This window comes from Montipora foliosa, chromosome 1 (assembly GCF_036669935.1).
Source record: "Montipora foliosa isolate CH-2021 chromosome 1, ASM3666993v2, whole genome shotgun sequence".
Taxonomy (NCBI): Eukaryota; Metazoa; Cnidaria; class Anthozoa; order Scleractinia; family Acroporidae; genus Montipora; species Montipora foliosa.
In genome coordinates this window covers 72,637,043-72,653,604 of record NC_090869.1, presented here as the reverse complement: position 1 = coordinate 72,653,604, position 16,562 = coordinate 72,637,043, and the positions used below count along the sequence as shown (strand labels likewise).

Genomic DNA, 16,562 nt, shown 5'->3' with positions numbered 1-16,562 from the left:
GTAACACGATTTTGTTCTGGTCGCTCTATAACTGTAGAACTCATTGCTCACGTTCATAAATCGTTTTCTTGCAAGTCAAATAGGGGAAATGGCCTGGGCTTCTACTTTGTCAGACACACCACAGCCGTCGATTTCTAGTTCATGCGATCAGCGAGTTTGCGACTTAAATAAGCTAGTTTATCGCTTCAATGCAGAGACCCCTTGGAGATATTTCCGAGACGGAGTTCCTCTCGCAAGTTCAGTGGAAAGAGGACGGAAGAAAAGGGATCTTAAACTGAAGAAGATTTATGCTCGCAAACGGAAAAAGATCAATGCCAGAAAAAACAGACCCTATAAAGACACAGAGGCAATGTCTTTGTTATGTTCGTGTGATAAGGGTTGCTTGATGCGTCTCCCAGTTCATGAATGTCGACGAATGATACAGGATTTGAGAGCAGCTTTTTATCAAAAAAGTTACAACGAACAAAATTATGTTCTTTTAGGACTAATGGAAGTCAGAGTTTGTCCTACTGGGCGCAGAACGATTACTTACAAGGTACCAACGCTAGGAACAGTTTGCAGAGGGGCTTTTCAAATATGTTACGGATTTTCCCGTCGAAAACTTCAAGTTCTTCTAAAGAAATTAGAGGTGGATGGTGTCTCTATCCAACAAGACATGAGAGGAAGACACGGAAATAACGCAATGAGACTTTTGCCAGAAGCGAGGAGAGCTGTAACTGACTTCATTTGTTCCAAAAGGGCGACTGAATCTCACTACAGAAGATCAAGAACTCGAAAACGATACTTTGACTGTCGAACGTCTATGCGCAAGATGTGGAGAGAATTTGTTAAAGTAAACCCAAATCTAAAAACAAACCGTTGAAAGCTAAAAAATAAGGGACCTGTAATTAGTTTTTCCAGTTGGAAATATATTTTTCTTTTCTAGTTAGAAACATATTTAACGAGGACTTAGGAGACTTACTCAGCTTTAGAAAGGCCAGGATGGATACTTGTCAGTACTGTGATGAAATTCAGAACAAATTGCACATTATACGTTTAGAGGTTAAAAATGGTAACTTCAGTAAAGTCAATGAATTAGAACGATTACAAAACGAACACAACGCTCACTGCCTTGAAAGTGAAAGAAGACTCGCTTGTATGAAATATGACATGGTTATCCTCTCGAAGAAAAACTGAATAGTTTCAATGGCAAATTGAAACTCTGTCAGCTCGGAAAACAGATTAATTAAGCGGGTGTCCATAGAGCGAGGTTCCACTGTACAAAAGGAGGATTGTGAGGGTAACGTTTCCAATTCAAGAAATTGGAGTCGCGATCATGCCGTCATGCCGAGAACCCACACGGGCCGGGCGGACCATGCTACAAATCCCTATAAATACTATTAGTTAATTCCTAAAAAAAATTCAAAGTTTGCAAGACATGTTTCAATCGACCATTGATGATCATTACCTAATTAAATTTCAACTTTTTCTATACCTTGTGCATTTTTAAGATTGCATTAAAGGGAAACAACTAAATCTAGGGAATCTTCAGTTGCAAGGCCAAATCTCGTATCAAGATTTTGAAATCTTCCAAATCCTAGAAACTCGTTTAGCCGAGTAGATTTGATCTTTAAACACGAAGACGCGCTATATAAGGAAAAGCTCCTCCTCCTATCACAGCTCAAGTGAGCAAATTAATCAAAATGGCGGCCAACGAAATAAGGCTTCGATGTTACCAAAAGTGAAATAAATGATTTAAAGAACCAATTCATTTATATTTATTGTTTTATATGTGATTTGCTACCTTATTTGAAACTGAAAGTGCTCTGTATGTTAAAATAGCGAGATTGGCGAAGTTGTTCGTTTTCAAATCTCGCGCCGGACGGGCGCTGGACAAGGTCCACCAGTGTTCCAATCCCCTAAACTTTCCTCGGTTTTCTGAGCCTTCTGCTTCTGTATAACAAAGCCAGTGGACTATTCTTTGAGAATATGCCCAAAGGCCTAATTTGTGACTAAGGAAACATGATCAACGCGAAGCATTTCGCAATGGCGGTGGTGTTGTGCAACGAATGCTACCAGTCTTGCGTTTATTTCGCATCATTTGTAGCCGTCGTTGCCCAACACCACAGTAAGCGTTTAGGTAAATTTTATTATTCTTATTACGTGATGGCTGAGGCAGGTGATTCTCAAGTACAGAGTAAGAAGAGGCGTTCCACTAGCGATCGAGGCATCCAGTTTTCACTGAATGTGCAATTACCACGTAATCAGGAAAGCAGACTTCTGGGGATAAAAGATCGTATTGGGATGGCAAAAACATCTCTAAATCTTTCCAAGGGAACGTCAAGCACGCAAAATGCCGATCTTCTCGAAGCTCTACTGCTGGCTTTTGAAGAAAAAATGCAAAGGCGAAAGGAAGTCTCGGTTGTAAGTTCTCTTCTGTCGAATCAGTGGTCACCAGCAGGAAACCTCTCTTCCACACCAAGTTCAGCAGAATGTCCCCAGTCGCGTCCAACACCTATTGCAACCTCCACTCCAAGATCGCGAATGTCCCTTGATTTTGATGGCCGAGTATCTGAGTCATTAGTGCCACTACCGCATACATTCAACGTATCCTCCTCTTCTGCAACCGTTCCATCACAAAAATTCCAGATATCAACCCTGGCAACGTGGGATGACCCCATCTACCTTGCCAGTGAAGGAGCCCTTCGATCTCTGTTTTCTTTTTTCACTTCCAAGCTCTCAGCAAAGTGCTGCTTTTGTGGAAAGCTTTTTGATATAGACACTCTATCATTCACAAGGCAGGGACATGAAGTGTCTGTGAATATGTCTTGTTTGTGTGGTGGTTCAATCAAGTGGTTGTCTTCTCCAATCATGGGGGGAACTATACCAAAATACTACGTGAATATGAGGTATGGTGATGTTGTTTGTTTTACTATTTTTAAACACCGAGTGTGTCTTGTACTAAAGTGAGTCTCTATTTTGCTACAGTTCTCTGACTGATGTTCAAGGTAATGGTTTCTGTTGTAGAATGATTCATGGGGTTTTGTCCTGTGGGTTGACAGAAACACAGTATTCCGGTGTCTGCCAAGCAGCAAATATTGGTTCTGAAGGTGACAAAACGTTTGACACAGGTTAGCCCACTTGCTGATGAGATAACTACTGTATTGGTTTGCCTTACACAATATATCCTGGCACCAAACAGTACTGATTGTAGTAGTCTTGACTTGTATGTATCCCAAAATTGTTTATAAACTTTTAGTGTTGAAGAAACTTCAGTACATGGCTGTTGTGAAGGAGGTTTGCAGTGAGTCCATGCTTGGTGCCCAAGAGGAAGCGAAGAACAGACCTGGCTATCATGCAAATGGCGAGGTAACAAATGTTGACCTTCCTGAAATTATGGAGGTCTTTCCTTACCTCTTCCTCACAGCAGTTTGGTCTCTTTGTTATGACTATCATGAGAAAGGTTGTTTTTATTATGGGCTTTGCAAAAGCATTCATATTCAGGTTGGAATAATTTCCTTTGAAAAAATTGATGTTCATCTTCCAGTGTGTCATCACTGATGCAAGACATGATTCTAGCAGATCAGCAGCACATACCACCGTGTCAGCTCTGTCTTTCTCGTAAGCTTATGTTACCACCTACATCTATGAATTAATAATTATTTGTTTGTTAATTGGACTTCTAGTTATTCACTTTTCATTTTATTGCGTTTTTGTATATGTTGAAGTACCAAAAAAGTTGTCGGAGTGTTGAACTGGAGCAGGGCTTCCGATGTTGCTGCAGTTAGTCGAGAGGTGCCAATGACGAAGGAATTGGTGACTCTTCTAATAGAAACTCAAGGTATATTAGAGTCACAGTAGTCAATATCGTACAATAATTTATTATTGATATCAAGGTGACTTGTCACATTTCCTTTGTCAGGATTTCACATTTCAGAAGTGGCTCATGACTTTGTCCTGCAGCTGAAAACTTGGATAGTCTCAAAGGGGATACTAAATTCCTTTGATTCTTGGCATGGTAAATGTTACCTGATAACAGCTACTACGTTTTGTGTTTATTTTTTTCCATTTACAACTCATGTAGGGCTAACTTTCGTTTCATTTGTATGTTATAAAGAAAATATGTTTAACCAATCTCAGGTGCCAAATCAGTTACAAAGGCATTGAAGAAAGTAGCCTCTGGCCCACTGAGAGATCAAGGTACCAAGTGGTTTTCAGAATTATCTGACAAAGGTTTGTTGATACCGGCCAAATTTAATGAAACTGAATTTGGTTGTTGTTACCTGGTCATTTAGTTTACAACTTTTCATGATGTAGTCTGCAGAGATTACAGTAAAAGTTTACTGTGATATTGTGAGTGGCTGTGTCAAAAGTTAGTGAAACCCCTGTGTCCAGAGTACATTATGTTTACAATGATTATTCGTGTGATTATAATTTTGTTTTGCTTCAGTGAAGAGCACTAGGACTCATATATACTTTTGTATGAAGAACAGTTCAGGAAATGAGGATGACTTTCGTGAAACCCTGTTAACAGTTGTTGATCATTACCAGGTAAAACAATCGATGTTAAAATTGAAAACAATGCACTTTATTGGAGTTGTGCATTCAGGGAAATTTTCCTTGGTTAAAAAAGATACATTGTGTTTTTTTTCTACAGGATAACCATAATAAATGTAGTGAAGGGTCAAGGTGCAAATCAGAGGGTTACATCATGAGCAAGAAGCTACTGACTGAGTCAAGGGCCATAGCAGCATACAAAAAAGCTATAATGGGAACATCTATTTATCGACATGCCACTGACTACATGCGGGTAACTGATCATGAGTCATGATCCGAGACATTTCAGGACAGTCTCTAACTTTATTGGAATAATAATTATTCATTATATTACTTTTAGTGTAGGGAAACATTCTGGATAGAGACCCTCCATACTGTTATGCTGATCTATGTCCCCAAGAGAATCCATTTTGGGGATAACACATACAACATGCGTGTGGAATTGGCTGTGCTTGATTGGGTAAGGGGGTAAAATCATGCTTAATATCATCCTTAACATGCTTATGATTAATATTATTATTGGTAAAATTTTCTTGCAGAATGAAAATGTGAATCGAGAGGTGTCATCCCTACAAATGTATCAGCATGCTCGACACCCCAACAGGCTTGCAGAGACCAGGGTGCTTGTGGAAAAAACATTTAACTTTAGAGAAGTCATCTGGTCGCGGTTTTTCAAACTAAATAATTAAATCAAATTTTTTGTATATAATAATGGAAACTTACGTTATAAAACACTCTGATAAATTACATTATAGCAACATTTGTAATTATCTTTTCTACCATTATATAGGTCTACTTTATTATAGCAAACATTGTAATTGAACGAATAGTGACCTTTATTATATAGAGTAAGTGTACATTATACATCTCCAGTCTTCCTGTCGTGTAACATAATAATTATTGTTGTGGATACGGTTATGCAATTTTGGAAATATAATATAGAGATTATGGTGTATGGTGAGGTGAAAAACTGTACTTTTCCCCAATCTCAATCCCTTTTATGCCCCATGTATGGGATCCCGAGAGGGTTAGGAAATCTTTCTCGTACATTCTTCACGACGCATTTCGGCATTCTTTCCCGCACAGCGTCAATGCGGTCCCCAAGCTCCACTTTGCGAGCAAGGTATACCGGATCCTGCCATAGACCACATTTCTTTAGTGCCCTCCAGTAGGTCTTGTAATCCTTTCGTCTCCTTACGTGGTTCTGTACATGGGCTGCACGAAAGCCAAGATGTTCGCGACTGTCGGTAGTAATACAAGGAGTCTGCCGACAGTAGAGGCACATTGTAGAATCGATGTGTTGCCCTTCGTCTGCCGAAACAAGAAGACACGAGTGAACTGATGGTAAGGATTGTTCAGTTTGTATTTTTCATCAGCATTCATTGCTTCCCTTAGAGCTTGTTACTCATAACTCGTTTAAAAAAAATGTAATTGAAGACGAGTTGTACTGTTTCTTCCTCGGAAGAAGATTACTTAGGTATCTTCCTTGTGAACGTGCTGCTTTCAGAAAAAGATCGTGGGTTTATTATTTACTTTCGGCACCCGTGTCACGCAATGTTCACGGTTGTGAATATAACACATGAAATGATTGCCTAAGGAAATCGGGTCTAAAAACCCAATTTATCTTTAGTTGTTACCACTACTTACCCACGCCAAATCAATAATAAAATTATACTTTTACACGAGTTACAACAACAATTGGCTCTGAGAAGTTGTGACCCTCATGTTTATTCCATGACCTGAATAACTAATTTGCATGCAAATGGCGGCGAAACACAGCTTTCAGAGCCCTTTTGTCTTATATTGTATTTAAATTGAAGAGGGCGAAAAGGACAACAACATAACGTGAAATTGTTTTACCATACCATTTGGTTGGGAATTTTCGACACGCGCGGCTTCCACATTTTCTTCTTGTGCGGGCCTGCAGAAATCTTTGTCGAACGGTTCGGTCGGCGGTTGGAGCTCTGTTCGCGCTCGAGAATTCCACTTTGCCTTGGGCCTGGTCGTAACAATTTCCCCTTCACACTGAGCGAGAAATGCTCTGAACATTTCCATGTCGCTTTTCTTCACTTTTACGATAATCTGAAAATAGGTAGGAATACACGCCGCCGTTCGTCTCAAACAGTTTTCAAACTTAGCGCCAAAAGATTTCAAAATACTTTGAGATGAAATTTGAATTCGAAAACATGTACAAACCTCTACATACTCTTCCATTGTGACGAGGATTGTCTTGTTGCTGAAACTTAAAGCTAAATTTACAGAGCAAAAGAAATACACAGGCAAATGGCTTCGAATGTAATCTTTATTTCCATTAGATCTCTTACAGGGGTCCGTATACCACGATGGTTGATTGACAACTGATCTTGAGGTACCTAAGGCACCCTCCCTTATATAGCGCGTCTTCGTGTTTAAGAACGATGACCGTGCGAAAGTACGACGGAACCTTCAAAAAATCATTTACATTAAATGAACTGTGATTAACCGTTTTTGCTGATTGTCCGTCTACCGGTACGGTATTTAATATGTCTAGCATTTTAGAAAATTGTCTTCGATGTTTATTTACAACATCCTTTAGATGAGATATCTTGATACCGACTGAAATCGAAACAAAATGTTATGTTTTTTTAGGTCTAAATTCTCGGTTTCTCTCGGTAGTTAGTTTCCCGGTGGGTCTAATTTTCAGGTCGCAGGTCGCGGGTTGCAGGTTATTGCTTCACCAATACAGATAGTATCCTAAACATTCATAAAAGCTCACGTTGGGCCTAAAAACTTTAGGCCTAATTAGGCCTAAGGTTAGCTTTTAAGAATGTTTAGGATACTTTCTGTACTGGTGAAACAATGACCTGCAACCCGCGACCTGCGACCTGCGACCTGCAAAATAGACCCGCCGTTAGTTTCCCGAGCAGTTAGTTGACCCGTTAAACATGGGCTGTAAAGTTATCGAAAACGGTGCGTTCAAATCCCCGAGAACACAAAGAAAGTAACGATAAAGTTAATGTTTCATAGTAGTTTAACTTTATTCACACAGTATACATAGACCTAAAGAAACCTACATTCAAAGTGATAACAAGCGAAAAAAAAAACCTATTAATATGCCTTTACTGTAGTTCACCGCCTTCATTTTCTTCACTTGTCGAACTTGGCAAGGATTCATAAAATCGAATAGCAGGTTGGGATAAGTACTTCTGGGCTAGTTTAACACAAGATCGTTTAACATCCTCGCGGATTGCCCTTCTTTCTCGTCTCACAGTAGTGAGAAGCTCTGGCCTAAGCTCCATGCATTGCTTTTTCTTTAGGAAGGAAATCTTCCTTGGAAACTGTCTCGAATCCATTTCAAATCTTACAAAGACATTGTCTGGATGATGTACCAATTGAAGGTCTCCGTTCTCGACGACGGTTTCACCGTAACCGAAATTAAGCCAGGCGATGTTTTTAACTTCAAATCTTTCCTTCTCCAAGTCCTCATTTCGACTGACGTAACGCAATCGGAGGAAAGATTGATAGTCTTTTATCATATCCAACGTAACCCACTTAACTGTCACGTTCGATAGCCCCTCGTGTTCTAAGACAGTTGCCCATTTCCTTGGAATGTCAATAATTTCGTGCCTTTGGAAAACATTTTGTATAGTTCCAAAGCGTCTATCACAGACAGAGTAAGTGTGACCTTCTAACAGAAATTTCAAGTCTGCCCTCAGCAACTGCCCACGTCGTACTATAAAGTCGAGGTAAAAGAATAAGAAACATTCCTTGAACTGCCCAGGGGCATTATCACACCAAATAATTAGGTGATCATGTTTTCCGAGCTTATTCTCAAGTTCAACAAGTAAATGGTCCAACAGAGATATGACTTCATTTGGTCCCGTGGTGCCAACAGTCTCGTCATATAAGAAACAATAAATGTGGTCGTCGCTTGCACAGTACATACCCAGATGGTGTGTTTTCAGCTTCGCACAAAAGTAGGAGTCCTGCGAAGAGACTTTAGGAGTCTTGAGCGTTTTGTCAAAATCCAACTGCAAGGTAAGAGTCTTTGGGAACATATCTCTCTGGGTGTCACGACGCCGCTGTTTGTTGCATTTCTGTTACAAAGTGAGTAAAGAGATTTTTGTCAAAAAGTGCAATATGCGTCTAGTGTACGCGAAATGTTGCATATACTGGAGTATACATGCAGCTCACTTGTACTGCGTATTTATAATGTTGTTTCATCCATGTTACAAAGTTTTGGTATTTTAGTCGGAAAACGCTGGAATGATCTATACTGTTGTTACAGAAAGCATTTATCGTGTAAGGTGTCTAAGACGTCAGATCAACCGCATTCTGGAATCATCGTAAGGGATGTCACACAACGTAAGTTTCGCCAAAAAGAAGCTTCCAGTACATTAGTGTCACGACAGAGGCTGTTTCTAGAGTGTTAATGCTGGATGCAAGGAAAGTAATGAAGCATTAAATAATTGTTGCTTTAACTTCTCTGGAAAGTTCCACTAGATTCGTGAGTAAGCATGCATCCAGGAAAGAAAATCGCTTCAAAAGACCGGATCACGGACTTGACATTCTTGATAAAAAAACATATATAGCCGAACCTCTCCATAACGGCCATCTTGGGCAGGGACCGCGCAGGAGAGCCCCCAACGTTTGCGACGTAAAAAAATGAAAATGATAATGAAAATAAAAAAAGAAGAAGAAAGGAGGAATTTCACAAGTTCGTAAAGGAAAAAAAAGTCATATGAAATTATCACTAGCTAATTAGACATGCATTCAACTAGCAGGCGAAAAGAGTGATAAGAAAATACAATAATAATAATAATAATAATAATAATAATAATCTAAACTTGGCTGCGCTCGACAATGACGCAAAAGTGATTTAGTAAAAAAACGTACAGACTTTGTCGTATTGACAGTGCTAGCGATTGTAACAAACACAAGACAAATTTCCGAACCTTTAAAGAATGTGTTATACAGTAGCCACCACCTTAGTTTCTTTCGTCAGGGGTATACTGTTTTGTTTATTTCCATTCTGATTGATACATTGTTTACTTCCCTGAGATGAAGTGGTTGACGTAAAATTGTTGGATTCCTCACTTGATTAATAGTTAATACCGGCCAGTATTATCTACAGTGGAGGGCACAGTGGAGGGAATTTCAATCTACAATAGTGAGTGTAAACATCGGGTCATGTAATACATGTAAATGTATGTCAGTTTCTATGCTGTGAAAGAATCGCTCTTTTAGCTCTAAAACTTGCAATTATTGCAATTTCGGAAGAATAGAAATCAAAGGTTTCCGGGGGAGCATGTTCCCGGACCCTGGTATGAATTCGCCTTTCAGTTCCCGAATCCAAACCATGCTGCGCGGGCCCTGTTGGGGACAGGGGAAAGCGGCCGTTGTGAGGACTGTTCTGGCGGGAAAGGTATTTTTATTTTACGATGATGCTTATTGTAGCATAGAAATACGTAACACAATCACAATAGTACATATCAATAAAAGAAACCAAAAATTAGTGTTCGGAAAAACGTTAACAAAATAAATCGCGGTAAAAACAAGCTCATCATCTTGCATCAGCTTCGTCTTCCGCAACCATAACTTGGAGTAGCTTATTTCTGACTTCGCTCCTCTAGTCAACATGACCTTTTACAATAAAAAAAGTGGATTTCTTTTACACTGTCCTTGATTAACTGGCCGTTGTCGAGTGATTACTCTGGCAGTTGGGACGCACTTTAGTGGTCGTTGCCGTTGTGGAGAAGTGGCATAGAACGAACAGGATATTCCACATGGCGGGATTTCAAAACGTGAGAATTGTTTGCCGGGATAGGAAAAATGCAGTGGCATTCACAAACAGGAAACAATTCTATTCCATAAACCCTCAGTTTGTGATAATTTATACTTGACAAGTGTCATTGACAATTTTCATTTGCTCATTTGTTTAAACGATAAGTTTTCTAGGGGGGTGTGTTTTTAAGGAGAATCTGAAAAAGGATTTGTGATCTTGAAAGGTATGGATTCTTCATCAAAAAGCGGAGGATCCTAAAAGGGTTTATTTTCCATGACAACGCACGCGCGAACGTGTGTAATCTCTCAGAAAGATTTCAGCACTAACAAGAAGACACCAGTCATCACTGTATCATCTGCATATATCCTACTATAAGGAGTACTACGGGTCCATTTAGTTAGAAATACAATACAAGAAAAGAAATAGTTTTGCGATCGATCAAAACAGGTGATTAAAAAAAACCGTGCCGGCTAAATTACAAGTCCACGACTGTCAACGGTATTTTAGCTGTAAGAAAGGTGCTTTCAATTTCTGTAAAGTAGCTTTTCGCGTAAAATTTTCCCTAAAATGGCAAGAATAGGACGGTTCAGTGAGAATTTCACGTACGATAACTGTTGTGCACCATTTTTGTACCAAAAAACGGTCGTGAAAAATACCTTTTTGGAATCCTTTCCCTTTAAAAAAACGCTCAAACAGTGAATCTCACGCAAAAATTTGATCTGAAGAATCCACCCGTAGTGTGATCTGTTTGATGTTTTTAGATAACGACTTTCCCTGCATTAAAGTCTTTTCCCTGAAAACTACCACTGAATTCTTCCAAAAATACTCACGAAAACGTTTAAAACGGTAATTAAAAATTGCCTGTTTTTGTGATATGTTCCTTTTTCTACCGTGGGAAAATTTTGTTACATTAATTAGTAATTCCCATGCTCTTTAGAGGCAGTAGACATTTTGAGTTTACTCAGGGCATTCAGCCGCGTGATAAGATGTCGAGCTTTGGTAACGTTAGGCAAGTGTTGCTTAAACAGAGACGAGGCGCAAAATGCCCTTTTTTAGCAAGGTTTGTAAGCCTTGGTGTCCACAAAGGAGCGAGGGACAGCTTTGTCTCAACCAGTGAAGTTTTCGAGGCGTATTGTGCTGCCGTGGCCATATGGACTGAAGGCGACAGTCTGCATGGTCAGACAAAATACCTCATGAAGAGAAAGGCTTTTGATAAGGCAAGTCCTTAAGAACAACACAATTTATTTATTTTGTTCCTTGTCCCTTTGATATTAATGAAGGCTCTTTTGAGACTTTCACTGTACTCATTTAGCTCATAACGTTAACGAGCCACTAAAAGCCAAACATTCACGTCACCGAAAGAGGCCATTAGCTGGCTTTATTGGGGATTTAAAAAAGCGTAATACAGTCCATTGAAATATCTAATAACAGGCAGGAACTAATGAGTATTAGCAGGTTCATATTGACACCACAGTAGCCTAAAATGACGCCAAATAGTTCAGTAAAACCTGGATTCAGCATACATCTTTATTTACCCTCGGATTTTTAGAGTAGCTTGGTGTAGCTAATATCTCCGAGCATTTACCCTCCCAACCATGATCATCACATAAGACAGACCACAACACTGGGAACTACATGCCCTACTCTTTGCGACACGTGTGCAGGTTCTTTTACGTCCCACAGGATTATGAACATTGAAGGGTTGTGAGACGGGACCTCCGGCTTATCGTCCTTATCCGAGAAGACTAGAGAGTCTAACCATTTGCAGATGTAATTACAAAGGCAGCACTTTCTCCTCAGTTATTTAAAGACCCTGAGTGTTGGTCCAGCCGGAGTTGAACTCACGACCTCCCGCGTGACAGCCCGGTGCTCAACCAACTGAGCCACCGGTGCGCAGCCAATTGGGATCAGCTTGTGTTTTCCAAAGCTCATGCTGTAAATCACAAATAATTTCAGTTCACATTGAGATGAAAAATTAACACGTTCCTCCCTATATATCACACTTTGCAGAAACACTCATTAGGTACCCCTGAGGATGTAAGGCGCGTTCACTGTGCTCGGACTAAAGTGTTTGTATAATGCGCTTCTGTCTATTCAGCTGGTAAGGCCAGCCTAGCATATTTTGTAAAGCTCTTGAAATCTAAAACTTGCCTCAGGGACGTGGGTTGATAATGAATGTTTGTCTATGGTTAACCCATAAAAAAATAGTCAGATTTATTGCGTCATTTACTTCCAATGAAAAGTGCGACTCGTGTTACAAAATGGATTCGTACTCACACTCATTTGATTCATACTGTTTCTTTATTTTCAGCAATTCAAAAATCAATTAGAGCAGCTGGCAAGAAATAGGTTGTGGGACGTGAAGCCCGCCGTCCAAGCAGCAAAAATCCGCGGTTATTCCGGAATACGGCTCCAACGGCCGCGAAGAGAGCCAGCTATAGAATTTGGGGGGCAAGTAATGCGCGAACGCCTTGCAACATACAGCTCCCTTAATCCCAAGCCAGAACCACCGATTGAGGTATGTGTCAGCAAATTTATTTTCAATTCTGAATAGTTAAACTGATCTCCCTTGATATAATAATTATAAAGTTAGTGGTATAACATTTCAGTGTTACTTGTTTGGTCTGTAATTGCATAATGTCCCCAGTGATCCCCGAGGAGCAGGAATGTGCGCCTTCGCCTCGCGAGACATCAAAAAGGGGGAAATCATATGCGAGTATGAGGGAGAAGTGATCTCCCTCCAAGAAGCCGACAGAAGGGAAAAATTATATGAAGCCGAGGGAAGGCCCTGCGCGTTAATGGTGATCGAAAGTGCGGGACACCATGTTGCGTAAGTGTTTAAAGTAAATGATAAAACATATATTTTTTCGTCGAGTAGCACCTTATGATGGGTAAGAAAATATCGCTGTACTTCTATCGTAGTTATCTCACAAAATAAAATACCTGCAATTTAAAACAGCCTAAATTTGCACCTTTCATCTACATCTCGTTACATTTATCAGGTGATGCCTCTGGGAAACGACAGCGTGAAATCCATAGATCATGAGTTTTGAGGAAAAGATCTTTGTATTTGACGATCTATCGTCCTGACATGATTACGAGAGCAGATTCATGGAAAAAAAGAAATATGTCAAAAATTGTAATTGGCAAATTTTGAGGGCTGTACTCTACTGTGCGGCACGTTAAATTTAAAAGTGGTGGCTTTACTTGAACTAGTTTCTTTTCCCGTGCACCCGATTAACTAAAAAATAGTGAAACTATCAAACACACCCAGCTAGAGGTCCTTACTGTAAGTTGAGGATCGTTGTTTTTCGGCATTCCAACTCCGTTTTAAGAGGTATGCATTTCATTGGCTAGGCCATTCATTTTTTAGACCTAAAAGTTCAAGTCTTCTAAGTGCAAACCAGTCAAAGTTATCAGTGCTTGTCCACGCTATATTTTATCCATTGATTGAGTGCTAAAGTTACTTTCTGTCTCCTCCTAGGATCGATCCATATGAAGGCGAACCAACTCGTCAGTTAACGTGGGGTGCCACGCTAAATCACTCACGGAACAATGCAAACGTCAAGCCTTTTGTCATTGTCAAAAACAGTGACAAGCCACGTCCTTTCTTTGTTGCTCTCCACGACGTAGCAGAGACCACTGAGCTACTGTGGGATTACAACGACCCAAACTGGATGTCTTATTCCAGCAGTCAGACTCTCCCTCAGACCACCTCATAAATCTGGTCCATCAACATCAAAACGCAGAAATCCACTCTGCAACGACGATAAAAATAGCATCTTAAAAAAATATTAAAGCAAAATTAAACAAAGAGAAAAAGTCTTAATTGCAAACATCAAGCGCTGTTGTCGAAAAAAATCTTGGGACGCTAAAACCCCAATAACAGTAAACCCAAACTTAACAAGGCCAAACACTTTAAATACAGTCAAACTTTAACTGCAGTCAAGTCAAGGGACAATTCATTTACTTAAAATTGAACACAAGCCAATTCTGCTGCCGTCACAAACTTAAAGAAAAGCTACCCTCCCCACCCCTGTGCTTTGGTCAGACAACCAACAATCACCTACCCACACCACAGTGTGGGTTCACTCTAATTGGTGATCAAAAGCAAACTATCATTGAAGCCTAGACTAGTCCAAGAAAAATTGCCAATGAAGACATGCTACAGTGTAAAGTCTGACTTAACAAGGCCACAAACTCTAACTGCAGTTAAAGTCTCAAAGCAGCAACCCCCCCAGCCCTGTGCTTTTGACACACAACTCACAGTTAGAACTGTCCCTGGGCTGTTTGGCAAAGCAGGCCTTGACGGCAAGCCCCCTCAATTTTGAGAGGCCACAATGGCTTGAACACGGGCTGCACCCGTGCTCAAGGGAAAACTCCAGTAGCTACCTTTTAGCCAATTCGCTCAGATATATATATATATATATATATATATATATATATATATATATATATATAGAGAGAGAGAGAGAGAGAGAGAGAGAGAGAGAGAGAGAGAGAGAGAGAGAAAGAGTTACCGGTTGGGTGTGATCACCACTACACTATCAGAGCGTGGGTTCAAATCCCGCTCAGGGCATAAAAAGTTTTTCTTCCAATGAAAATGTCATTCAGAGGGTTGTCCGTCCTTGGTCACTTCTAAACTTTCTATAATTAATTACATTTCGCCGAGGCTTGGACTGTGAATCTATTAGTGATCCTCTCTAGGGGCAAAGATGCGCTGTTGGCTCGAGAGACCTTTGTAACTGATCTATAAATTGTCTTCTCCTCTCTCGTCCGCCTGTGAATCGTCATTCCTGTCGATCCAGTGTCATCTAGTTGGAGAAAAACACTAGCCCGGGAGAACCACGTAGAAAATTCCCACTGACTATCCAGATCGGCCATGTAGCCAGCATGGTTGCTCTTATAGTGTAGTGGTGATCACACCCAACCGGTAATCAGGGGGACGTGGGTTCAAATCCCGCTCAGGGCATTAAAAGTTTTTCTTCCAATGAAAATGTCATTCAGAGGGTTGTCCGTCCTTGGTCACTTCTAAACTCTCTATAATTAATTACATTTCGCCGAGGCTTGGACTGTGAATCCATTAGTGATCCTCTCTGGGGGCAAAGATGCGCTGTTGGCTCGAGAGACCTTTGTAACTGATCTATATATATATATATATATAATGTTCATTTACTGACGAAGCTCTAAACGGCGAAACGTTTGAAGTATAAAACCGATTAGAAACATATATGCCTCAAGCAGTTATTTCCTTATTACATATATATATATATATATATATATATATATATAAATGATTTGGTTGAAAAGTTAAAACAAGACTAGATGTTGCATCTCGACAACGCTGTTTCGTGAGTTGCCTCACTCATCAGTGATGAGTGAGGCAACTCACGAAACAGCGTTGTCGAGATGCAACATCTAGTCTTGTTTTAACTTTTCAACCAAATCATTTATTTCTGCTCTATCTAACGATATCGAGCACTCTATGCAGACAAGTCGATTTCCTGTCTACTTATATATATATATATATATATATATATATATATATATATATATATATAAATTATGTAACAATATATATTATATAACAATGTTTTTCTACTCAATATAGTTTCATATGGACTTTAATACAGGTCTGTTTCGTAGACCAACAAGGAGTTGGACCACTCATCAGTTAAATTCCATGTACACTGTAGCATCGCTGGGGTTTATATACATCAGTAGCGTGATCGTTACAAGATTCAAACTTGAAAAACAATAGTAAAAAAGCATTTGTAAATTTATGATTGGTTGTTGAGGATGCGATTGAACCTAAGGAGAAAATCTCGCTTGTGCCTGCAAGTCGATACGAGTTCATTACATTTGTTGAGCGTTGCCATGTCCGGTTTATATAGAATATAGAATTTCTCGGTACTACATAGATTACATCGTTTAGTAAGGTTGCTATAAGATTTGGCCTTGGCTAGAATTTTCCAGCCACCAAGTACAATCAGCTCCTGCATGACAACATCACAAAGACCTACAAAAAGGCAGAGTATAACCTATTAAACAAAATTGATGTGAAAGCGAAAACAATCACCGAGAAACTCCGTATTGACGACCGCGTTGAAACGACCGCTACAAAAGAAGCTTTTATCACCCTAAAAGACCAAAAGGACAATTTTGAGAATAAACCAACGTGCAGATTAATTAACCTGTCAAAACAGGAGATCGGAAAGATTAGCAAGCAAATCCTCGACAGTATCAACAAGAAACTGCTGAA

The 16,562-nt window shown here is 39.8% G+C and overlaps 1 protein-coding gene across 1 annotated transcript; it reads left to right on the top strand.

Moving 5' to 3' along the window:
- The first annotated feature begins 2,058 nt into the window (after nt 1-2,058).
- On the top strand, nt 2,059-5,516 carry LOC137980966 (uncharacterized). The gene is made up of 10 exons (XM_068828349.1): nt 2,059-2,888; nt 3,007-3,110; nt 3,239-3,348; nt 3,527-3,600; nt 3,708-3,820; nt 4,120-4,212; nt 4,430-4,530; nt 4,637-4,789; nt 4,877-4,996; nt 5,076-5,516. Exons 1-10 carry the CDS (start codon nt 2,146-2,148, stop codon nt 5,223-5,225), a joined length of 1,761 nt encoding a protein of 586 aa, XP_068684450.1. The 5' UTR covers nt 2,059-2,145; the 3' UTR covers nt 5,226-5,516.
- The last annotated feature ends 11,046 nt before the right edge of the window (nt 5,517-16,562 follow it).

Coding starts and splice junctions, on each gene's coding strand:
- LOC137980966 (XM_068828349.1), top strand. CDS start 2,146: ATGGCTGAGGCAGGTGATTCTCAAGTACAGAGTAAGAAGAGGCGTTCC. Junction 3,111..3,238: donor TGACAAAACGTTTGACACAG/GTTAGCCCACTT, acceptor ATAAACTTTTAG/TGTTGAAGAAACTTCAGTAC. Junction 4,790..4,876: donor ATGCCACTGACTACATGCGG/GTAACTGATCAT, acceptor TATTACTTTTAG/TGTAGGGAAACATTCTGGAT.